The sequence below is a fragment of the Onychomys torridus genome, chromosome 3, assembly GCF_903995425.1.
Source record: "Onychomys torridus chromosome 3, mOncTor1.1, whole genome shotgun sequence".
Lineage (NCBI taxonomy): Eukaryota > Metazoa > Chordata > Mammalia > Rodentia > Cricetidae > Onychomys > Onychomys torridus.
Window position 1 is genome coordinate 70,668,671 of NC_050445.1, and position 25,479 is coordinate 70,694,149.

Genomic DNA, 25,479 nt, shown 5'->3' on the forward strand with positions numbered 1-25,479 from the left:
GCACTTCCAAGAAAGAAGATCAAGTGCTCTCATAATGCAGGTGTAGGAGGAGCTCCATGGGGGCAGCACCCATGGCACATGGCACACACATCACAAGTGCGAAGCTGAACAGCAGTGTAGGTCAGGGGAGGGGATCTGTGAAAACTGGCCCAACAGGAATTTCTTACTACTTCTTAAAAATATCTTCCTATAAGAAGTTAATCTGAGAAGATATCCCTGATTAAAAACAAATCTTGACAATTGAATAGCTTGAACTGTTTGGGAGTCACCCAGGCAGTGGGACGCGGACCTGTCCTTAGTGCATGAGCTGGCTGTTTGGAACCTGGGGCTTACACAGGGACACTTTGCTCAGTCTGGAAGGAGGGGACTGGACCTGCCTGTACTGAATCCACCAGGTTTAAATGAATCCCCAGGGGAGTCTTGGCCCTGGAGGAGATGGGAATGGAAGGGAGGGGCACGGGGGAAGGTGGGGGGGGGGGTGGGAGGGGGGAGGACAGGGGAACCCATGGCTGATGTGTAAAATTAAAACACAAATATAATAAATAAATTAAAAAAAAACAAATCTTGACTCTTCTGAACTTTTTGAACTTTTAGGAATCCTCTACATTAGTATGACAAAATATAACTAAGACAAAAAAATGCTGAAAGGTTTTTATGCTGAGAACGTTTGGGGAACATTTTTTTCACAGCAGTTGATAGTTTCTTTCCTGCATACTGTTTGGTGTTTTGTCTTTAAGGATCACTCCACTTGCTACAGTGACTGCTTCTTCTCCTACGAAAAGCAGAACCAGAGTCTGCACTATGACTTCCGCAACCTCAGCAGTGTGGGGTCGCTAATGAACGGCCCCAGCTTCACCTCCAAGGGAACCAAATACTTCCATTTCTTCAATATCAGTTTATGTGGGCATGAGGTGAGTTCTGGATGTCCGGGTGGAATGGATCTATAGTCCAGTTTTAAGATTGTTCTGGGTTAAATGACCAATAACACCTCCATGGCAATCAACAATTAATGCCATGTATGGATATTTCTTTGAAATTCTGTTACTTCCTATCATATTAAAAGCCTTCTCTACCAGGGCAGTCTCCTCAGGTTCTTAGATTGTCAAGGAGTCTTATCCAATCACCTGAGCTCCAAGCCTTATAAGTGTGATTTAAAGACATTGAGTCCATCCCTCTCTTCTCTCTTCCTGAAAGTGGGAAGGGATAAAAGTGGTTAAGTTGATCTCATTCTTTTTTTAAATATAAGTAGGGCATTATGGTTTGAGAAAACTTATTGTATTAGGATTCTCTCAGGATAGAAAAATAATATACACACACATACACAGACACACACAGACACACACAGACACACACAGACACAGACACACACACACACATACACACACACACACACACACACACACACACACACACACACACACACAGAGGTATGTGAGAAATTGATGCATATAATTGTGGCAGCAGAAAAGTCCTATAATAGGCTATCTGGAAATGAGACGCCTTGATGGGATGCTACTCGTGTGGCTGAACCCAAGCCTAAAAGCTTCAGAATAAGATATAGCTGAAAACAGAACTGTTTCTCTAAGTTCCTGGGCCCCAAGGTCAGAGAACCTGACATCCTAACGTCTGTGGTAGGAGGAGAGTATGGCAGGCTCAGGAAGAAGGGATTCTTGTCTCTGCCTTTTGGTTCCATCTGGGTCCAGCCAGTTTAATGACACCTGCTCACATTCAAGGCAGATATTCCCTCCCTCAGGCAAGCAGCTCACATGCCAGTCTCCTATGACATGACATGGCAACACTCCCCCAAATGTTAGTTCTCAGCATTCCTTAATCTGGCTGTGTTGATGTATAACATGAATTCTGGTTATGTTTTTAAGAGGGGGGAAAACTACTAGGAGGAATTCTGTCCAAATTCAAAAGGAGATATACAGGGTCAAAGGTTAAAGTAGCCTCTCCTGACAAACATGGGATTTATTTGGTGGGATGGGAGAAGAACTGTGTTACTCTTAAGGGGATTTATGTCCGTGTGTGTGCCATATTTCACTGCTGTGTGAAGTTGTAGTTTGGGGGAGGGGAGAATTCACAGCATATATACCATTGACCAAGGCAAATATGGTTTTTCAAGACAGGGTTTCTCTGTGTAGCTTTGTGCCTTTCCTGGAACTCACTTTGGAGACCAGGCTGGCCTCGAACACACAAAGATCTGCTTGCCTCTGCCTCCAAGGTGCTGGGATTAAAGCATGCGCCACCAATGCCCGCCTCCCATATCTTTTTTATATTGACTCCTTTATATACAGTCATAATAATTGTCAAATGAAATGAAAAAGACCTGGTTACCATAGAAGTCTTTACAAATATTATATTTATAAATTTTGTTATCTGAATGTGCTGGCTAACTTTTTGTCAACTGGACAAAAACGTGAGTCGTTTGGAGAGAGGGACTCTCAACTGAGACTGCCCTATATTCAAGTCTGTCAGGCGTTTTCTTGGATAATGGCTCAGCCCAGACTGGGTAGTACCGGTTCTATAAGGTAGCAGCATATATGGGGAGCAAGCCAGTAAGCAGCTCTCTTCCACAGCCTCTGCTTCTGAGAAAATGATCTGCTCTGTTCCTGCCCTGACTTCACTAGGTGATGGACAACAGGCTTTAAGATAAAATAAACTCCCCAATTTTCTTTTGGGCATGGCATTTCACCACAGCAATAGGACCCTAAGACAATGCACTTGTCATGACCTGACTTTATGGTGGTAATTCAGTGCTCACTAGGTTGGGTGGGCACTCTTCACTCAATAAAGGCGTGCATACTGAATACCTTTATATGAAGCAGTGAAGGAGACTGATTCCTTTATCGATTTATTTTTTCAGTCCTATTTTTTGTATATTACTGTGTGTTCCTTCTATCCTATGTAACATCTTCTTGCTCATTTTGTTTTCTTTTTGATGAGTAGCCCAGGCTGGCCTAGAACTCACTATATACCCCAGGCTAGCCTCAAACTCATGAGAATGCTGCAGATATGATCCAGGACCAACTTTTTCTTTTAAATAAATAATTTTTTTCTTTATTATTATGTGTTTTAAATTTTATACATCAGCCATGGGTTCCCCTGTCCTCCCCCCTCCCGCCCCCACCTTCCCCACAGCCCCTCCCCTCCATTCCCATCTCCTCCAGGGCCAAGACTCCCCTGGGGATTCATTTAAACCTGGTGGATTCAGTACAGGCAGGTCCTGTCACCTTCTTCCAGACTGAGCAAAGTGTCCCTGTGTAAGCCCCAGGTTCCAAACAGCCAGCTCATGCACTAAGGACAGGTCCTGGTCCCACAGCCTGGATGCCTCCCAAACAGTTCAAGCTATTCAATTGTCTCACTTATCCAGAGGGCCTGATCCAGTTGGGGGCTACATAGCCATTGGTTCATAATTCATGTGCTTCCATTCGTTTGGCTATTTGCCAGGACCAACTATTTTGTTGTTCTCAGGTGTTTTCTTTTAGGCTCTGCCATTTCCTCCTTTTTTCCTAAGTACTTTCTCTCAGCTATTTTCTTGGTTACAACAAGTTAGTAAAAATATAGTCTTCCTGTTGTGTGATGAGTAAGTCTTGTGGAGGGAGAAAATTCATATGTTAGAATTGCTAGTTGCATTATGAAAGAGTACGATTTATGTTCCTTGTCTGTTGTATATACTCTCAGGTCAATAAAATAGCTTTCCAATTTACTTTTTACATTTCTTTGTAGGAAAGTGTGGAGCAAGCTATAGTTCTTTGCAGTGTCCTGAAGTATATTTAACCACCATAGAAAAACAGTCAGCTTCTTACTGAAGAGTTAACCTCTTGTATTCTCGCAAATTAATTTGTAAACTGATACACCACTGTGTCCAAGAGTAGGTTACTAAGGCACCTGCAGTGACCAAGAGTCTGTAATTCAGATGCACCAGGATGCTGTAGCCCCAGGATGCTGTAGCCCCAGGATGCTGTAGCCCCAGGATGCTGTAGCCCCAGGATGCTGTAGCCCTAGGATGCTGTAGCCCTAGGATGCTGTAGCCCCAGGATGCTGTAGCCCTAGGATGCTGTAGCCCTAGGATGCTGTAGCCCCAGGATGCTGTAGCCCCAGGATGCTGTAGCCCTAGGATGCTGTAGCCCCAGGATGCTGTAGCCCCAGGATGCTGTAGCCCTAGGATGCTGTAGCCCTAGGATGCTGTAGCCCTAGGATGCTGTAGCCCTAATGTGGCTTTTTAGGCCTTCTTCAACCACACCTAGAATCATGAAGGAGAAGGGAGAGGGAGTTTCTTGGTATCCAGATCTTCGTGAGCAGTTTGCTTTGTTCCCTGAATGCCTTGTTAAACTATGAAGTGAACATTTCTTAGGTGATATTTATTTCCTGGAGTTATATGGCTTTCATCCAAAACAAATAATGCTTGTAGTGGGAGTACAATGGGTCTGGAATAGCCTCATCAACTCCCACCCTTGACTGAGGATTGGAAGTACCTTGAGACTGATGCCTGGCACCACCTAGAACAATTAAATGGGGATCTCTGTGCTGAGGAGAAAGCAATTCCTCTGATGATACTCAAAGCTAACTGAGATTTGGGTTAAGAACTGACTATCTGTGAACCTTTCACTTGTGACTTTGCTTTCCTAGGGGAGAAAGATGGCTCTCTGTACTAACAACATCTCAGACTTCACAGTGAAGGAAGTGATGACAAGCTCAGATGACTACACCAATTTGCTTGGAGCATTTGTATGCCAGTCAACTATTATTCCTTCTGAAAGCAAGGGCTTCCGGGCAGCCTTGTCATCCCAGTCTATCATTCTGGCAGACACGTTTTTAGGTAAGTTTCCTCGGTTAATACAAGCATGCATATGCTTATTCTTATTTTATGGTAACAATAACTTGTCACAATGCTGGTGTTTATCACACAACATTAAAGCCTGCAGACTAATAAACTGTCATTTTGAAAAGTGGCTAAAAATCCCATGAGAGTGAGGCCTATTGGCCAATCTTAGAGTAAATACAAGAAGATTCTGGATTTCTGTATGAGATCCTATGTGATATATGTTTAAGAGAGTATGTGTGTTTATTCAGATTCCTTAGTTTAAGAGAAAATAATTTTAAATATAAAATAGGACCAGGGAGATGACTCAAGTATTTTGCCTCACAAGGGTAAGGACATCAGTTTGGATCCCTAATGGCTATGTAAAATCCAGGTGTGTGGTTCATGCCTGAAACTCTGGTGCTGTTAGAGAAAGGTAAGTCTCTAGAGCTTGATGGCCATTTAGTTTGTCAGAAATGGTTGATATCTAGGTTCAATGAAAGACTCTATGTCAAAGATAAACTAGAGAGCGGTAGAAGATATCTCAAGTCAACTTTGGCCTCCTCATGCATACACGTGGATGTGTTTACCCACACGGATTCATAAACTCCTCCCACATATAATAAAAATTAAAATTCCTTATAAAAATTAAAAAAGTAGAGAATAGCAAACACATATCTAAATTTAAGTCATAATATGTACCATTGTGTTTCTTTGCCTCATCTCATACCAGAAGGATTTAAGTACCCAGGGTGAAAACCTTGAGTTTTGTTCCCTGTGTCTGAGGTCCTATAATATAGGAAAATTTTAAGAAGAATACAGTTCCCTAGTGGCTCTTAGAAATCAAATTCATTATCACTGCTGGCGGGGGGCTGGAATTTGGGATGTGCGGCCTGATCTGAGAACATTGCCGTGAACTCCAAATGTACTGGACTTCAAGATTCAGCACCAAGGTCAGCTACCAGACTCTGGCTCCAGAGTTTCACTGTTTAACCCATACAAGGGGAAAAACTGTCTTACTGCTTATGTAGATTCGGTATTTGTTCCTGGAAAGTATTAGGGCAAAGTTTTCTCCTTTTTTGGTGGATGGATGGGGTCATAGTTTCACCGTAACTGCCCAGCCAGTTAAGTTGCCTGAAGTGCAGGCATGAAAGACCAGGCTTTCTGAAATAAACATGTCTGTATTGAAGGTGAACAAAAATTATATTAGCAGAGTAGCCTGTCTTGACTGACAAAACTCGGTGGGAGATCACAATATTGGAATAGATTTTGAAACCTTAGAACTAGAAGGGACCTTAGACACCATCTAAATTACTGTCTGTATCATTAAAAAAAAAAAAAAAAACCAGCAACAAAAAACACCCAAGGTGGTGAAAGGGGCTAGATTACATGGGCTGAGGGTTAGAATGTTTTCCCCTGGAGATGTTGGAAAGTTCCTTATGCTTACAAGGGATGCCTTAATTTAATATTTCTGGAATGGTTGTCAAAGTAAAGTGATTTTGTACTCAGATGTGCAGACACTAAGGACACCTAGTTCTCTCCTGTTGCTTCAGAGCTTCTTGTCATGTTGTCTAGGTGTCACGGTTGACACTGCCTTGCAAAACGTTCATATTAAGGAAGATATGTTCCCAGTGTCTCCAAGCCAAATACCAGATGTGCATTTCTTTTATAAGTAAGTGAAGTATTTCTCCCTGTGACTATTTTTTTAAATAATGATCGCATACATCTGAATCTGTAGATTTCAGTTCTTATTCTGGGTTATAATTTCCTAGTGATGAGAAAGAAATATAATGTTGCTTCAGTGCGTCTAGCATGGCAGGTTGTGATTAATGGATAACAAAATGTGGGCATTATGAGGCTTGGCAAAAAGTGAGAAATGCAGAATATTTTGAGAGTCTTATATGATTCCTTACTTGCATGTATGCACTCACGCATGCACACACATACAGACACAAATACACATACACACTCTTTGAAGTTAATCAGTCAGGAGACTTTGGCTCATGGCCTAGGCAGTAATTACTTCTTACTCATATATCAAAACACCAGTCTGATGTTTTGGTATGACTGACCCCTCTTTCTTCAAAAAGTTTTTTTAATTGTGATTAGAATTATAGTAATTTTACTAAATGCCTTGAAGATACACCATCATTTTACCTGGGAAAATTGTCTACTTTGCATAGTCAGTGAAAGTCAATACACTGAATTTGAGTTAAATTACAGATTAGTAACCCTTAACACATTTTTCCTTTTTTGTTTATTCATGGAGCAGGAAAGCCATTTTGTACATGACTCTCTTGTCCTGGTCATCTGTATCACATCTGATCTTTAATCTAGTCCCTGCTTTGTAATAGGTCTTCCACGGCCACCACATCTTGTATTAATGGCCGATCGACTGCTGTGAAAATGCGGTGTGATCCCATGAGACCTGGTGCAGGCGTGATTTCAGTCCCCAGGTATTCACTTTTACTATGCGGTTATTTGATGTTGAATTTCTTTTTATAAGCAAAGCTATACAGGAAATTACTATTAAAACATATTCTTATGGGAATAAAACAGAACGAGAACGAAAGAACCAGTACATTTGTTGTAGGAATATGCCGTGCATGATTAAGTGAATAGGTTTGTGTCAATGTCACTATCTTCCAGGCTCTTTAGTGACAACCCTGTCCCTTTTGTCTTCAGTGTCTGACTCTTCAAAATGATTTAGGCAGTAAACAACTAATTGCACTGTTTGTATTCTTGTATTTATTCTCATTGTTTATCAGTTTCCTTTAATTGATTAGGAATGATCCTGGTTCCTAGAACTAGATCAACAATTACCTGCTGGGTGTTAAGTCCCTAGTCACTCTCCAGTCATGATTTCCTTCTCTGCAAGAGAATGGGGTCTTGAAGACCATGTTCAGATCTGTTTTCAAGCTCAGGTTTCTGAGTAATTATAGCAGAATCATCAAGGTAAATCTGACCTGTGGAACATAATGCAGAATATTCAACTGATTGACATTGAGGTCCAGCTCTTTGTGATCTGTATTTGATATGTCCTGTTAATTTTTGGTGGGAGTACTAGAACATAACTCCTAGGCTCCAAAACTATTAATTTGAATATAGCCTACTTTCCCCACAAGGAACACTTAGATGTCTCAGTATTTTCAATGTATTGTTCAGCATGTTTAATATTGTTAGAATTAAGGAACCTTTTGATAATAGTTTGCTTATCAATTCTCTATTCAACTCAAAACCATCTATTTAAAAATTATTTAATTTTTTTGTAATTTTACTACTTGAGAGATTTTAAAGCCCTCCTGTTTCTCTCACACATAGAGAACATTGCTCTATACTGTAAACTACTGTATATTCTAGCAATAATAACACCAGTAACAGCAGTTTTGGCTTATTTGGGGATATACAGGCACACTAGCATTCGCTTCTCACCAGCTACATCCCTTGGTTTGCATAGCTCAATTAGTTATTTCTTTCACCTATTTAAGGTGAGAGAAGAATGTGATGAGAAAACAGAGGTACAGACTGTAGATAGAAGAACAGGGAGAGATGAATGCTCTTGGACTTCAGGACATCCTGCTATCATCTCCCAGCTGGAGTGACCACAGCAAACTAGGGTCTTTATGGAAAGATACATGCAAAGACTCCAGACACAGAAGCATGTCTCTTTGCTCTGGTGTTCCACTGGGTAGTTTTGAGTTCTTGTCCTCGTTATATTTACTATAGCCCTCCTGAGGGCTAACCTCTCTAGGTCTGGCCTGCAGAGTCCATCTGGGTGGTTTTAAAGTTTCCTCCAGATCTCTGACTCAAACAGATGGTATCCTAAAGACCTGGCATTGCCTTCAGAAAATAAATCGTCCTCTAGTTCTGCCAGGATACATTTTGATGTCTTACCATAAATAAAACATAGCCTCATGGGGTAAAACATGGCATCTCATGAGGATGTGAAGTTTGTCTTTACCTCCGGCAAGCTTTACCTCTATGGGGACTTTACTGTGTTCACTGTGGTTTCTCAGGATCGCCTGCAGCAGAAACCTCAGAATATCTATTGTTAAAATTGATTTCAGAGTCTCTGGGTGTTGAGCACTGGAATATTTCTGAAAACAGAAAGCAGCTGTGAAGTGTATTAAAATCGGAGGGCTGTTTCTGTTGACATACTTGGCATAGGCTTTACTTGCTCTGCTCTCCAGAGACAGGTTCTGTTGTCATTGTTTGCATCTTGGGCTTCTGAAAAGCTGACTTAAAACATAGTATTCATGGCAGAGTCCTTCACACAGATCTTGATAAAATTCATTTATAGTTGTGATTTCCACTAAGGCTGGCAGACAGAGGCTCCAGGGAGTTAAGGAGTCCCGGGCACACACATGCTGACCTTCAGTTTTCTCTTGAATGAATTTCCCATCAGGGCACAAGGGGGAGCCCAAGGACCAGAACAGGAAAAATAGCAACTTGTCCCTAAATTAGGTTTATTTAATTTAATTTATTTAGGTGCAGGGCTGAATAAAGATTTTTGACTAACAGGAAAATAATAGACTGGTTCTCAGACTACTTTTGAGGAAGACTTGTTTTACATCTTTTTGGAAGCTTTAAAATCTCCAAGGAAAAGAAGCTAACCAGATACCTACTCCTGAGATGCCTCCTGCCAACCAGGAAATCTCAGAGTGAGACCCTGACAGTGTTGGTACATCAGGAACTGTTCTAGGCCAACCAGGCAAAAGTGACTTCAGTATTAGTAATGCCATCTGGGTCTTTGAATCTTGGTGGTTAGGATAACATCCTAAAGACCTTCAGCTGCTGTGAAGTGAAAAGTCTGGATAGGGAGAAGTAGGGAATTCTGCTAAGTGTGGAGCTGGGATGGAACATGTTACCTGGACTTGGGTATCATCTATGATCAGAAACTTCAACCTGTCTGCTTAATCTGGCAAATATATGTATGTGGTTCCCAATGGTAGATGAAAACTGGACAGTGTAGCATCCGTGGCAGATAAAACCTGACAGCCTCAGGTGACTTCTGAGAGGTATTTTTCTAATCAAGTTTGCTGCTTGGGCACATACTAAATTTCTTCTACAAAGGACTGCTTATAGTTCTAAATAAATCTACATTGAGAAGTCCACTCACTGGCTTCTTAAACCTCCAGTCAAATCTTTTGTTAGGGATAATGCATACCTCAGCACTGCATCTGAGAACTGTCCTTTCAATGGTCTGATAAATTTGAGATAGTAAAAGGATTACACATGAGCCTTCTTTGGTCTGTTGTGATCCGGAAGTCTTCCTTGCAGGAGGCATTGAACCTGAGGTTGTGTAGCTGCTGAGTACCAACCACCCTTGGGATGGAACAACCTCCTCATAGCTCTTGTTCTTTCATGACAAAATGCCTTTTGAAAATGGCACCCTCTTTCAGTCTCTCGTAAATGATTTGTCAAGAAGCACAGCAAATAAACATGCAAACAGCCCTCTATCTCATGGCAGAGCTCAGCAAATCTGCGAGTTTCTCTGAACTGAATTGCCTTCTTTAAACATTCATCGTTAACATTCATGTGAAAGCGTCGTCATCTCCCTCTTTCCTTCCTCCCAGTTTATGAACATACTCAACTGCTTGAGCTGTTTACCAGTCAGCCTAAAATTGCTTTGTGAAATCCTCTTGCAGAATCCAAACTCATTTCATTATCAAGATGGCCTCTGAAGATACTGCATCTCACCAAAGGAATGCTTCCCAGTTCTGCCCTGACAGTGTTTGAGTTGAATACTCTGGGGATTTATGCCACAGGCTCAAATTTAGTCTTTATATCAAAGTCATCAGGTTTATTGGAATCTAATGCAGCATTTGATTGAGACATCAAGGAAGGCCTATTAATGTCAAAAAATCTATCCATTTGAAATTAAGAGTTAGAGATAGACTAAATGAATTCCTTATCTTTTCCCTCTTAATCTTCACAAGGTAATAGATATCCAAGTCTGAAAAGTAAGATAATGTTAGAGATTAAGGCCAAATATCTTCCTGGAACAGAGATATACTGATGCACATAAAAGCTTAATGAACATTTGAAAATACTCAAAAAACACTGATTGAAAATGAAAAACCTTTAATTCAGACTTGCCAAAATCATACAATTCAAACATGAATAAGCCATCTTAAGAGATGGATATAATCACACCACAAAACATATATTTTTAGAACAAATTTGAAATAGTGATAGTAAAACTGAATTTTTTTCCCCACTAAGGAAAACAATCTATAGATGAAAGAAACTAGGGAGTGGCTAATTAGTGTGTCCCTGATCTTGAACAAGCACTAACTTATGGTAATTAATCTAGGATGAATTCTTTAGAAAGGGGAGTCCTTAAAGGTGTGCTTTTGCATTCCTGAATCTAAGAGTCATAAGTGAAAAATATTATGTTCAAATTCAGGTGGCTAAGTCTAAGAGTTTGTGTTCTTCAAATTCATACGCTAAAATAGCATTAAAATGCTAAAAGCCAGCCTGAGGCTACTAGAAAGTGGTAGTGTTGAGAGGTGGTTAGGGTACAGTGTTCTGAGGACATGAATGAAATTGGGGTACCCCAACAAACTAGCTTCCCGTTATGCCATGTGAGGATACATTATGAAACTGTACCATCTGTGAAGCAGAGGGCAAGCCCTCACTCAGAAGTACTGTAAGCTTGGCCTCCCTAGCCTCTACATATCTAAAAAATAAATTTGATATTTTTCAAGCTAATGCATTTTGCTATAACAGACCAAACTGTGTAAGACGTAGTCATATACAATCACACTTCTCATGTAAAAAATAAGTGAGACAAGATACCCTGTTTTATGGGTCCGACACAAGAGACCCTTCTCCAAATGCCTAGGTTTTGCAACAGAGAAAGGCTATTTCAGCAGATGCTGCAGCTGAGAGGAATCGGCAGCAGCAGGTCAGATGACAGCCTGTGTGCCCTGACGCGCTTCATAGAGAAAGCTTGTTTTGAACTGTTATACCCGATTTATAGCAAAGAATCAAAATTGGGCACCATACATAGTAAAGAGTTGTTGGGTAAAAGGGTTATAGACTTGGTTCTAAACTGCATTTAACCTAAGTGTATCCTTAAGGAAAACTCAATTCTACCAAGGAGAGGTGATTCAGAATACACACAGACAGGCTTATAAATGACAACGGTGCCTAGATTTCTTTCTTTTTTTTTTTTTTTTTTCCTGTAGTGTCTGTAGTTCGGTCAGTTCTCTGGAAATAGACTCACATTGTTAATAGTTGTTAAGTTTTTGGTGCTTTAAGCTTGCTGAGTCTGCTCTCTCCTTCTGTGCATTAGAACCGTCGGGTGGAGATGGAGGCACAGCTTCACCTCTGACAACTTTCAGAAATGAGGCAGGGGAAGGAGGAAAATGGTCATTGTAAAGTTCAGTTTGAGTTAAAGCTTGCGTTATTGTCAGGAGTTTAGCAACTTTAATTTCCCCCATTGTTTTCTTTACATTTCTTTCCAAGGTTTAGCAGACTTACTCTCCTCTCCCTGCCCTCTTCCCTACCCCATGGTAAACAGTTTGGTCATCCCCTAGCTCACCCTTCCTGGAAAGAAAAATCAGAAAATAACGTGAGGAAGAGAGATTTGAGCTGGACAATTTTTGCTAAATGATCAGAAACAATAATTACTTAAAAAATGGAAAATCAGGGTTATATTTCTAATTGGGAATTCAAAGTTTTTTGTTTGTTTGTTTGTTTTGTTTTTTTGGTTTTTCGAGACAGGGTTTCTCTGTGTAGCTTTGCGCCTTTCCTGGAACTCACTTGGTAGCCCAGGCTGGCCTTGAACTCACAGCCTGGCTCTGCCTCCCAAGTGCTGGGATTAAAGGCGTGCACCACCACCACCACCACCACCACCTGGCGGGAATTCAAAGTTTGAAAAACTGCTTTTCCTCACCTAAAAGAATACAAGGAGGGTGGTTAATAGGTATGTCTTTACCTATTTTATTTATTTTTATTTCAAGCCTCTATTTATTAGTCTGCATTTATTATTTGTTTTACAAATAGGTGAATTAAGGCAGCTAATTACTAAGGTTTTTTTTTTTTTTCTTGAAAAGAAATTTACTATTATTGTTATTCCTGACAAAAAATACTAGGCCTCTATTACTGCATCACATAAGGATTGTTTATCTGTATTTACATTAGATCTATCTCATCTACTAACACAGACATTTCAGAAAGACTTTTTTGTGCTTATATTTTAGGATGTCTTAGAATGTATTTAGTTAACCAAGAATATTAAAATTTGCTGGCATCTATAAAAATACAGTTTTGAATTGTATATAGATATAAGCTTTGAGTGTAATGGAGACTTTTGTAGCTCTTGATGAGCTTGACTTGGGGAACTAGGGTGCCACATGATCAATGGTCACCAATATTACTCTGATCCAGCAGCTTCTATGTCCCTTGTCTCACACCCAAGAATATGGAACCAGGGACAAGGAGTGAGCAGAGTGAAAGTGGATTAATAAAGGGAAAGTGATAAAAATTCCCAAGAGTTAGAGGATCGCGCAGGGAGAAGCACTGCCCACTTTCCCTGCCCAGTGAGTTTTTATGGTTCTTATGGCCAAAGCTGTACACCAATAATCTCTACTGGGATTGGTTAGTGGCATCCACAGCCTTGGCCCAACTGTTCAGTGTGAAGGTTACTCACCCACTGATGATCTAGCACAGACTTTGTCTTTGCTGCCTGGTTGGGGGTCATTACAATGTCATTCACAGTTAAAGGGGAGGATGGGAGAAGCTGGAAGAATGGGGACACACACTGCTCCCCTACATCCCTACCAAACTCAAAGAGCACATCTATCCCATGACGTCACAAAGAGGTGAGGAGCCTGGAAAGGACAGGAAGATCACAGCAAACACCAGGCTGGGAAACACTAGATGGAGTGCCGAAATATTGACTGTTAGAGTTGTAAAGGAAACAGCAGACTCTCATTGGAGTTCTGGGAAAAGCAGTAAAGAAAGTGGAGAATCCCCCCACCCCCCGCCCCTGTTTGCCTACTGTTGGTCCATAAACAAAAGGACAATCTCATGAACAAAGAGCAAAAATAAAATGTTGGTAAGAGGGCCACATGCTTTATGAAGCCAGCAATGGGAAGCCACTTAGCGGTGCTGCCTATTATGCTGGACAAGGTAGGAGTGGACCCAAAGAGACTTGGATCCAACTGCCTCACCAGGAAGAGGAGAAAGCTCTATAGCTCCACACTCCAAAACTATGCCCCCTCCTCCACACTACGTGCAGGTTCTCCAAAGAACCACAGAACCACACATATAGTCCAGGGGAACTGACCTGAACTGGAATTCAGTTGCACATATATACTCAAACTGACTGTGGTAGAAAGGCAGCTCAAGCCTTTGGTCAAGACAAGAATATCCAGCTGTCAAGTTAAATGCAAATGTGTGGGCCATATCAGAGCCTTAGGCATTGAAACCTGCCTGGGGAAAGTGAGACCATACAGAGCATACAGACAGGAGATAACATGGTGGGTAGGGCTTTACTCTGAAGTAGTCTGTGTTTGATGAAAAGGGGGAGTTCAATTACAGTTTGAACTTCCCTGGGGTGGTGGAGACAGTCAGATGTCTAGGGCTTGCCAGCCAGTCTGTCTAACCTACGTGGAGAGCTCCAACCACGGCTGCCAGGGCTCAAAGCAAACTGGATGGTGTGGGGGCTTGCCCCCACTTTTCCCCCAGGGTACTCTTGAGCAGGGAGAAATGAGAAATATTTAGACAGAAATATAGAGGAGAGAGACAGAAACATAGGATAGCCTCGGGAAGGCCTGGGTCAAAATCCATCAGTTCCTTCTAGCTCAACTAAAGGGTGTTTAAATGAATGCCAAGGGGTGGAGCAAAAGACCTCCCCACTCCCCCAGCACAGCCAAGTGCAGCCCATCCCAAATACCTGGCAAGCTATCCCCTAAATGCAGGCCTGCTGTGTAAAGCAAGCTCAGATCTTACTATGAAGCTTTTGTGGGCTCCCACAGGATGGTACCTGAGGAACAACACTTAAGGTTGTCCTCTGACATTTGTATGCATGCACTCACATGTGCACCCACATGTGCACCCACATAATAAATTAGTTAATAGGTTGAACAAACAGTTCACAAAAGATGAAGCTCAAATGGCCAATACATATATGAAATAATGTTCAACATCCTTAGTCATGAGGGCATTGCAAGGTTAAAACTACATTGAAATTATATCTCACCCCTGTTAGAATAGCTATCACTAAGTAAACAATGGATTCAAAGTTGTATGGAGAAGGGAATCCTTATTCACTTTTCTGTGAATATCAATTAGCCCAGTGACTTATGGAAATCAATGTGGAGGTTCCTCAAAAAACTAAAGATAGAACTGTCATATGACTCAACTATACCACTTTAGGGTTATACACCTTAATGACTGTTAATTAATATACCACACAGATATTTACACATCTACATTTGTTGGAGTGTTATGTGCACTATTCAAGATGGAAACATCAGGATACATGTACACACTGGAGTTTGGTTCAGCCCTAAAAGAACAAAATTAAGTTGTTTGTAGGAACATGCTACAATTGGAGATCATCACTCAAAGCAAAGTAAGTCAGGTTCAAACATAAACACTTGATATTTTCCTCTTATTTCTAGATTCTAAATTTTATGTAGATGAAGATTATAGAAATGGATGACAAGAAAGGAGAAGTTAGACCACAAGGGGAATAAAAGAGAATATTTGGGAGTGGGTGAAATGGAAGGTGAGGGATATAATCAAAGTGCTATTGTATTGATTTGTCTTTATGAAACCCATCACTGTGTATGGTTAGCATACCAATACAGTTTATGTTAAGGTCTTTAATAGGGAGCATATGTTTTTATTCTTATTGTTTTGTGTCTATCTTTTAGCTAATGCATATTCAGGAAACCTACGCTCAGCATTAGCCAGGTTGGAAGGAAGCTGCAGGGAAAATCTCTAGTCACATGGACTCATTTAAAGGGACTAGAAGTTAAATAGACAAATTAGGAGAATAGTCTCTAGATTTTGCACATTAATAAAAAATAGTTGTTTATACCGGAATGTTTTCAGATAGATTCTGGTTCAGATGGAATATATACAGCAATTACACATTAATTTAGAGTCATTACTGTTTATCTGTTCTTGGTCAAAGAAGCAAGACCAAGTTGGCTCACACAACAGAAAGCAGGGATTCTTAAAGTAGTCACTTAGGTTCTGCCTGTGATTGCTTTGTGCATCTACCCAGATCTGCTGTGTTCCTCATCTACATTATTACCCCTTTAAGTCATCATCAGTCCAGGGAGACCAGGATTGTATTGGAGCACAGAGTGTTGTGTTGACCTGATAATTGGTTGGTTCACTTAAGAAATTTTTGTTCTCCTGTGGTAATAGACCCTCTCCCCAAATTCTCTTCCCAGGGTATGTTGTCTTTGATAGGAACTATAATCCACTTGGCATTGGAGGCTTAGGACTCTGCCTCCTGACTGTCCTCGTTGCTTTGCCCTGGATGGTCCAGCAAGAGTGACTTATGATTTTCTATCAGTTCATCAGGCCATTCTATCCCTTTGGTAGGAAACTCTTTACTTCCTTCTGTCTTATTCCTCCTAAGTGTTCTAAATCAGATGCTCTGACTTCCAAGAAACATTTCCAGAAGCTTTAATTCAGTTACTATCTGCCTGTCTCCTAAAGTTTCAAAGAAAACAGCTTGTGGCCAGTGAGATGGCTCAGTGGATAAAGGTACCATGTGGTGGCCAAGCCTGATGGTCTGAGTTTGATTCTTGAAATCAATATGGTAGGAAAACACACACACACACACACACACACACACACACACACACACACACACACACACACAAATAATTCTTCAGATTCTTAATAGAAGGATATAGTCATGACCACAACACATTTTATATCATTTTCTTCATTTCCCAAAAAACCTCTGAACCCTTTGACTCTCATCTTTGTGTGGGAAGTTTTCCTGTGTCCTGGCCAGCCGGCAGCCTGGACAAATCTCTCCTATTCATATCCCCCAAATAAATACCAGAGGCTTATATTAATTATAACTGCTTGGCCATCAGCTCAGGCCTATTACTGACTAGCTCTTACACTTAATTTAACCCATAATTCTTATTTATATTTAGCCACATGGCTTGGTACCTTTTCTCAGTTCTACCTTGTCATCTTGCTTCCTCTTGCTTCCTCTGTGTCTGGCCAGCAACTCCTGACTCAGCCCTTCCTCTTCCCAGAATTCTTCTCATCTCTCACCCTGCCTATACTTTCTGCTGGGTTACTGGCCAATCAGCATTTTATTTATCAACCAATCAGAGCAACATATATTCACAGCGTAAAGTAAAAGTCCATCAGACAATTACACTTATCTGTTCATCTAATGCACATTTGGGGTGTTTCCACTACTGGTCATTCTGAGTGATGTTGCTGTGGACATTCATTAAGAACCTTTGTGTGGAATACACTATGCTCTTTTTGGGTTTATACTTATGAGCAGACTTGCCTGATTATATGATATATTCATGTTTAGTTGTTTGAAGAAATGCAAGACTCAGAGGGGCTATTCACATTCCTGTCTGCAATGTATGAGGGTTCCCCTTTTCTTCACATCCTTCCTGGACTTGGCATTATTTGTCTGTTTTGTTCTAGCTACCCTAAATGGTAGCATGAAGGGCTATCATTCTGGTTTCAGATCCTTTAGCCATTTTCTGTTTTCTACAAGTATTTCCTCAGCATTAACATTACACTCCCCAGTATGCTTTGGGAACTTCAGTATTGATTGGAGTGGATTGAATGCATTAAAAAGGCTGCTGTTTCTTTAACATTTCAGCAAGTGTCCAGCTGGCACCTGTGATGGCTGTGCATTCTACTTTCTATGGGAGAGTGCAGAGGCTTGCCCTCTGTGCACAGAACATGACTTCCATGAAATCGAGGGGGCGTGCAAGAGAGGACTTCAGGTGAGGACTAACTTAAACAGGCATCCTGAATAGAGGTCGACTGCTATTCCCATGTCCATGGGTAAATAGATTTCTTTAAATGCAAAAGCTTCCAAATGGAACAAAAATAATGATTGCAAAAATGGACTTCAGTGTATATCTTTTAAAAGTCTAGACATTTAATTTTTAAGGACTGTTTCAGTACTATTTTCCCTATCCTTTCCCACTTCGTGTTGACTGGGCCTGCATTTCCGCTGTTCTGAAGTATTTCAAATACAGAATTGTCGACTTTACAGAATGTAAGTCCTTACACACAGCTGGAAAAAGCAAAAAGGCTTCATGGCTTGTGAGAAAAGTACTCTTATCAAATTGAGATCTTAAAAGTCTATACTTGGTTCTAAGCATGTGTTCAGCATCATATCTAACAATATGCAGCAGTAAAGATTTGAAGCAATATAGTGTTATCAGTAAGAGAAATGCTTTTGAATTTATCACCAAATTTATCTTAATCCTGTCCCAAATCCCCTTCTAAGCTGGAAGAAGGAACCATCCAGTTGCTGTGTCAGCTGTCTGTCTGTTCCTGGTGATACCTGATCAGATGATTGGATCAGGCTTTCTAATGAATAGTTTTAGAGCAACCAAGAACTTTTCCCCAGTTACATTATTTCTTTGATAGTATCTGAGGAGCTGACTGAATAGTTTGGCATTTTGGGTTTACATATACCATTATGATTTTGAGATGCTTAGAATATAACCACTAGACAATGGACCTTTTAAAATATGTCTCCCATCCATATACATTTGATAAAGCTGTATATACTTTCACACAAACCTTTATGGTGGTGTTGGTAGGATGTATTTCAGATGAGGGCCACATGTGCTAGTTTACATTTACTCTGGTTTACATTTAGGTGATGGTGAACCTAAGTGTGCCTCTGCATTTCCCACTCCTCACTCTTATAAAAATGTCATCCATTTCAAAAGTAATTTATTGACGTTCAGTTCAATAAGAATGGCAACAATTGTCATGAACTAAAAAGCGCAGGATCACTAATAATCCTTTCTAAGAAAACATGCTGAAAGATCATATTTGACAAAACTTCTCCTCATAGTAAATCATCATCCTGTATATTAGTTCATAACTAATAGTAGAAATGTGTCTGTGCACATAAGACATAAAGCAAAACATGGCTTGATCCTTTTGTTGAAGAGTAGATAAAGTGAGTAGCATACACTAGAAAATTTAATGGTGAGCCAGACATAAAACATAATACCCCATATCATTGGATTTAAAGATCATGTAAATAGCTACTGGTTGTAATATATACTAAGCTATAGAAGGAAGAATGCACTAAACTATGATTTCTGTATTTGATCTGCCTCATTTTATCACTTTTCTTTTCAAAATTCTTGGTAAGACCCCATGTATCTGCTTTATTGTTAACTGGTTAATTGTCACTGCTATTTAGGGCACATTGACATTGCTTTAGGAATTGAATCATCTACTTTGGGTTGGTGAGAATGCTTGGTATAGGTAGTGATGACCCTGGAATCATCAACATTTAAGGAAAACAGTCTAAATGGGGGCCAAAGTGGAATGATTTCTATTCAACTTCTTTAGCATGTAGTGAACCCCTCTAATGTGACAGTGCATGCCTTTGTTTGATTTTTGCACCTTAATTCATTATTTACTTATTTTCTATATATCTTTCCTTTCTTCCTAGATATTCCTTAATACTAGCTGAATAGGAAATATCCTTTATGCTCATGATAAGCATAAGTTAGCAAAAACTCTTTCTTCTATGTGATAAATTAACCCATTACCAATTCTGGCTTTTACAGTTCAATCCTACTCTCATTTCTAATCTCATCTATGGTCTCATTTATTTGTTTTAAAAGGAAACATTGTATGTATGGAATGAACCCAAGTGGTGCATTAAAGGGATCACTTTGCCTGAGAAAAAGTTATCAACCTGTGAAGCAGTTGACTTTTGGCTGAAAGTGGGGGCTGGTGTGGGGGCATTCACAGCCGTTCTGTTGGTGGCTCTAACGTGCTACTTTTGGAAAAAGAATCAAAAGTAAGTAACCTCCTTGGATGATTTTTATAAGAACTGGAAAGTCTGCTTGTGCTGTGAGAATTTTAGACTAATTATTGTATGATGTCCATTCTCTCAGTGCCAGAAGACATTCCTTCCAGTGAGGAAGGTTAAGGCAAGGCATTTGAGAAAGTAGGGAGGCTAAGTGATTCTTATTTTGATAATTGAAAGTGGATGGAGCATTACTGACCACTGGATTAGTCATTTGTTATAAAAATGAAAAAGTCTCTAAGTTACCCAGATAGGAGCAGGGCTGAGACTGGAAGATGGGCCTGTTTTTCTTTCTCCGACATAATCTAACTTCTTGTTCCACCTTTTTCTTTTGGTTTCTTGTACAAAGATGTTTTCAAAGAAAGAGACAAAGCATACAGGCAAATATCTTTCTTTATTTCAGGTTTCAAAGTCAACGGTTCTGAATGTTGAGTTCAACCATTGCATGTGTCTGTTCCATGGCTTGAATCTTTGGGGATGATGTACTTAGTGGGCTGTGGGGGATCTATGTTCTAATTTATATGAATAATTATAACATCTGAAGTCATAAGTAAAGAGGAAAAAGTAAAAATGAAGTAGAGATACAGTAAAAAGCAAATCATCTGCTTGATATTCTCATCTTTATAATCTAAATTTTAGAAAATGTGATAGTGATTTGGTATTGACATATTAATACATCAAGGAAATGCATCCTGACATCAAGGCTTTTTTTTTTTTTTTTTGTCTTACAAATGTTCTCTTTAATTGGATAGTAAGGCCAATGTAAAATAAGTGGTAAAATTAACTGTATTGAACTGGTTCTCTGACATCCTGGGGAATATTTTTATGGCTGATAAGTGAGAACATTTAAAACTACAGCCACAGGTGAGAGGAATTTGCTGTTGGAGAAACTATACCATACAATCAGGAGTATTTTAGAAGCCAGTATATGAATGTGTATAATAAATATGATTTTACTAACACTGTAAATGGCCAGCTTATTTACTTACTTACTTATTTATTTACCACTGCTTAGGCTGGAATACAAATATTCTAAATTAGTAATGACTACTAACTCAAAAGAGTGTGAGCTCCCAGCTGCAGACAGCTGTGCTATCATGGAAGGAGAAGATAACGAAGAGGATGTTGTATACTCCAACAAACAATCGCTACTAGGGAAACTTAAATCTTTGGCCACGAAGGTGAGAGCTGACTTTTAACCTGGAATTACTGAGCATTTGTGCATCAGGGCCATGCTGACCTAAGCTCTGCCATTCAGTCCATTTGTGTCTCACCAGTATTTACTCAACAGAAGTACTATTAGAAGTTTATTATATTAGATTAATAACTGAATGCACTATTTATGAGTTAACAAAGTAGGAACAACCTGTATAGCCTCTGTGAAAGTTAGCTGAGAAGTTTTTATATATCAAAATAATTCAATATAATGTGACTCTATAACTATTAAAAATATTTTTGTTTGTTTTTTGAGAACTTAAAGTTGGGTGGGTAAGGAGGGGAGAGGATCTCGAAGGACTTGAGGGAGGAAAGAGTATGACCAAAAAATTTAAGTTTAAAATTGTCTTAAGTAATAAGAATTATAGTAAAAGCATTGTAGTATTTTTTAATTAACAAAGAACTTCAGGCAATGAAGAAAAGCTGAGAACATTAGAAACAGTCTTCCTCAGGGAAGAGAATGCCAATTTGTGAGCCAATCTTGAAGGCTCAGCCCTGAAACTTAAATATGAGTGTCAGTCCAGACTGAGTGGGTTCTGTTTAGGACTATACGCATATGTGTGTAACAACAACTAATGAAAATAAGGGCCATGAACTTTGAAGAGGGAGTGGGTATACACGGGTAGGTTTGGAGGGAAGAAAGGGAAGAGGGAAATGATATGATTATATTATGATCTCAAAAGTGAAAATTTTTAAAAATTGAGATATCTTTGTATGCTGATAGGACAGTAAGTCCAAACTAAAGTGAAAATAAGTAAATGATAATATTTCTATAAGATAAATATGTATGCCATTGTTTGCATAATAAGCAATTAACAGTAGCTGCTTTGGGGAACTGGAAACTAATGAGATTCTTTAAGTAAAACATTTTAGTAATTCTCAAGTTTTCACAAAGTTCATGTATCATTTTATAATCTTAAAAACAAAGTTTGGTTAATAAAAGATCTTATATTTACCTATACCTTTGTGTTTATTTTATTGTCTTTCTGTAGAAAAGTTGCATAATTAGGCAGATGTTCATGGTGTCATGTTGGATGTCATCACATTATTGGCTTTGTAATGACAATTTTATACAAAGAGAATGTGAAACCTTAAATAGCCTTTGAAATCACATGTCTTTAACATGCTTCACTATTGAGATAGGAGATAAGAATTTCTGGCTTACCCACACAAAATAAATAAAAAAAAACAGAATGAAAAACAAGAAAGTACATTTCAAATGATGGTGTTGCATTGCAACAGATAGACAAATGACAAGGGATGTCATTGGCTGGAATCACGGCCCGATGTTTAAAGCACTTGCAGTGAGGCAAGGGACTAGAGTTTGCATCTCTAGAACACATGTGAATGCCCGATGGGTGTGTGGTGGTCCATCTGTAATTCAGCCTCAGAAGGTGGAGCTGGATCCCCTCAGCAAGCTGCCTAGCAAGGTGAGCCATGTGTGTGAGCTCTAGGTTTGCTTCATTAAGTAATATAGAAGAGCCACCAGGATAATTTCTGATATCAGTCTTGGGCCTCAGTATGCACACACATCTATGCATGTGGGCCCACACACATGCAAACATGCAGGCACACAGAGACACATGAAAATAAAAAAAGAAATACATCTGTGGCATGATTTAGTAGTCATCCCTTTCATTCTCCTAATTTAGGTACATAAATGTGGGAGGTCACTTAAGAATAAAGTAAATGAATTATATTTCTATTGCAGCTTTTCTTTTATTAATTTGGGATTTTATGGAGGGTATGATTGCTGTGGAATAACAAATATATAGTGATGGTCAAAAGTTAAAGTTTTGCCCTATTTGTTAGTGAACAAGTCAGCCTACCACATTTTCATGTATGCTTTAGAAGACAGAAAACCAGACAGTTTAGAAACTGCAGAGATGTACTGGGCAGAACAACAGTACCTATAGCAGCCCCAGCCCCCAGTTCCCACAGTCATGTGCAGAGAAAATGACTACATGTTTGCATTCCTAAATGTTGTGAGTGTGACTTTCACTCAGCATGAGCAGGAAGCTTGTCCTTTTTTCTCCACTATCCTGGATGGGTAAGAAGCTGTCCACTGCGTCAGAGGGAGAAGCATTTCCAAGACAAGTAGGCATGCCTGGTATTTGCTGTAGAAGAAGAAAACACTTTAACCTTGAACACTTCTTTCTATACAAACATACTTCCCTAATTGTTTTTTATTGTTTGATAGGTTCACACATTTATATAATGAATTTTTGTCACTTTCATCCCCCATTCTTGAAAGAAAATAGATGAACCAAAACAAACCAGTGTTTCCTTCATAGAATATGCAGAAATGTAAGAAAACCATAGAGAATTATCTCATAGTCCCATCTAAACTGCATTTCTCCATCATCTTGGCTTCTGATGAATTTTCAGTGAATTCCATCCATCACTCTGCTTAGGGACTGCCTGAGGCTGGGAGGAAGCCTTGTCCGTTTTCTCCATCAATCATTGAAATGAAGCTGGTGTCAATAGGATATTAAGCAGCAAGAGGAGGCTAGTTTGCATCATTATCCTTAACCATATGCCACTTCCAGACATACCTAGCTAAGCATAAACATGTCATAAACCATTAGGCTCTACTTTAGAGCGGTAAATGTCTTTCTTGTTTTTGTGTTGGTATTTCTACTCAGCAAGGGCCCTTTCCACAGACAGAAACATGTTTCTGCCATAAGATTCAGGTGGAATAGGGTCAAGAATTACCCACATCCCCTTCCCCCCCAAAAAAAACCAACATAGAGGACTAATGTATTTCCTACTTTTTTTCTACATGGGCTCTGTGAGCAATGTGTGCACCTCAATGATAATTATCATTTTAATCTAAGATATGGCAAGCTATCAGGATAATGTATAACAGGATGTATTAATGGTTGTGTAGCTTTTCCCTCCAAGTATGAACTGTAGGATAGTTATATTGTTTATAATAATGTACAGAGAATGAATTCCTAGTAATTTGAATGTCCTTAGACATGGGGCCACCTAGTTGAAGGCACAGACAAACTTATAAAACCTATACTAACTGACTGCACAGGGTGAATGTGAGTAACAAGTAGGTTATTTACGCATTTAGAAAGCTTGTTATAGTCCTAGAGAATACATGATCTACTTGGGGTGTTTCCATAAAATGGAATATTTTTTGATCATTCCTAAAGATAAAATCACCATTTCCAGGAAGCAAGCAAGTTAACTTCTGGTTTCTACACTATGGTCCTGGTGTTGTGTGCAGGGTGTCTTTGGAATTTATTATTAGTTACAGTTGTTGGAGATACCAAAGTAAGACCCACATCAGTCAGGAAACACAAGCTGATTGTGCCTTGAAAGGAGCTTCTTTGATGGCTAATAAAATTTAGGGGTTTCAACCCATCCCAAATAACTGTGTTCCTCCATTTTCAAGATGGACAGTCAATTTAGCTATTCTACTTGTCTATACCACGAATGGGGGGGGCATCTATGGCCCCATGAAATGACTGAGTGATATCTATGGGAACAGTGCTGTTGGTTATTATTGGGACAGGAGCTAGGGCCATCCCTACTGCACATGATTGATTTCTCAGTGAGTCTGAAAGGGATGGTCAGAAAATTGTGAGCAGAGCATGTAGTGGATATGGCAGACCAGGCAGTCATGTAAGGTAATTTTACCACTTTGAGCAAGCCACAGCAGGGTTTTTTTCCTCAGAGGCTGGTGATAGAATGGCACTGTTCTTCACTGTCTGTTCCCTATTTCTGTAGCTATATTATCACCTATTTCTACTCATCTTCAGTTGGCACTCAGATTTATTCTCTAGAAATTCAAGTGCAGAAGGGCCAGGGAACTTTAAAATCTGTGGAGACCTACTGTGTGCCCCACTTTCATCATTGTGGGCTATTACAGGGAGCTATGGTGAGCAGTACACATGACAAGGGATTATTGTTCTCTTGATGCAGGGTCCTGACAATACAATAAGACATTTCTGCTCCAGCCCTTGCTCAAATCCTCTCACAGGTCCAGAAAGGGTAGTAACTTGGGATGACTACATCCAGCACAGTCAGGATGAAAACTTTGCTCCCAGGCTTCCTAGCGTACTCCAGTCATATGCATGCTCTTTACTTCCTCCTGGTGACAAGAAGTCTTAGTTTCTCTACTAAACATCGTTTTCCTTAACAGCCAGTGACAGAGTAGATGGAGATTAAGAGTGAAGAGAAAGAATGTCAGAGAGCAAATGGACTTTGCTCTTGTGGGCAGTCAGCTCAGCTGCTGCTCAATGTCCAATAAAATGGATATTTTTCATTCATCCAAAGTCATGGTGAACAGCAAGGCTGCCATTCCTGATGTTATCTGGTTTAGCTTTGGGCCCTTTGGATCACAGGCCACATCACAATTGCTTTCTGTGTGAGGCCACAGACTTTCTGTCATTTGTTGATTTACATACCAGAG

General features: G+C 39.8%; 1 protein-coding gene across 2 annotated transcripts in view; it reads left to right on the forward strand.

Annotated features, from left to right (window-relative positions):
* The window catches only part of Elapor2 (endosome-lysosome associated apoptosis and autophagy regulator family member 2), a 165,482-nt gene that overhangs the window by 130,270 nt on the left and 9,733 nt on the right, over positions 1-25,479 (forward strand). For both annotated transcript variants that reach the window (XM_036182439.1, XM_036182441.1), the window contains exons 15-21: positions 738-911; positions 4,633-4,822; positions 6,380-6,476; positions 7,159-7,260; positions 17,646-17,772; positions 19,651-19,829; positions 20,854-21,019. In XM_036182439.1, coding sequence (XP_036038332.1) covers positions 738-911; positions 4,633-4,822; positions 6,380-6,476; positions 7,159-7,260; positions 17,646-17,772; positions 19,651-19,829; positions 20,854-21,019 — 1,035 coding nt within the window. The remainder of the gene's footprint in view (positions 1-737; positions 912-4,632; positions 4,823-6,379; positions 6,477-7,158; positions 7,261-17,645; positions 17,773-19,650; positions 19,830-20,853; positions 21,020-25,479) is intronic.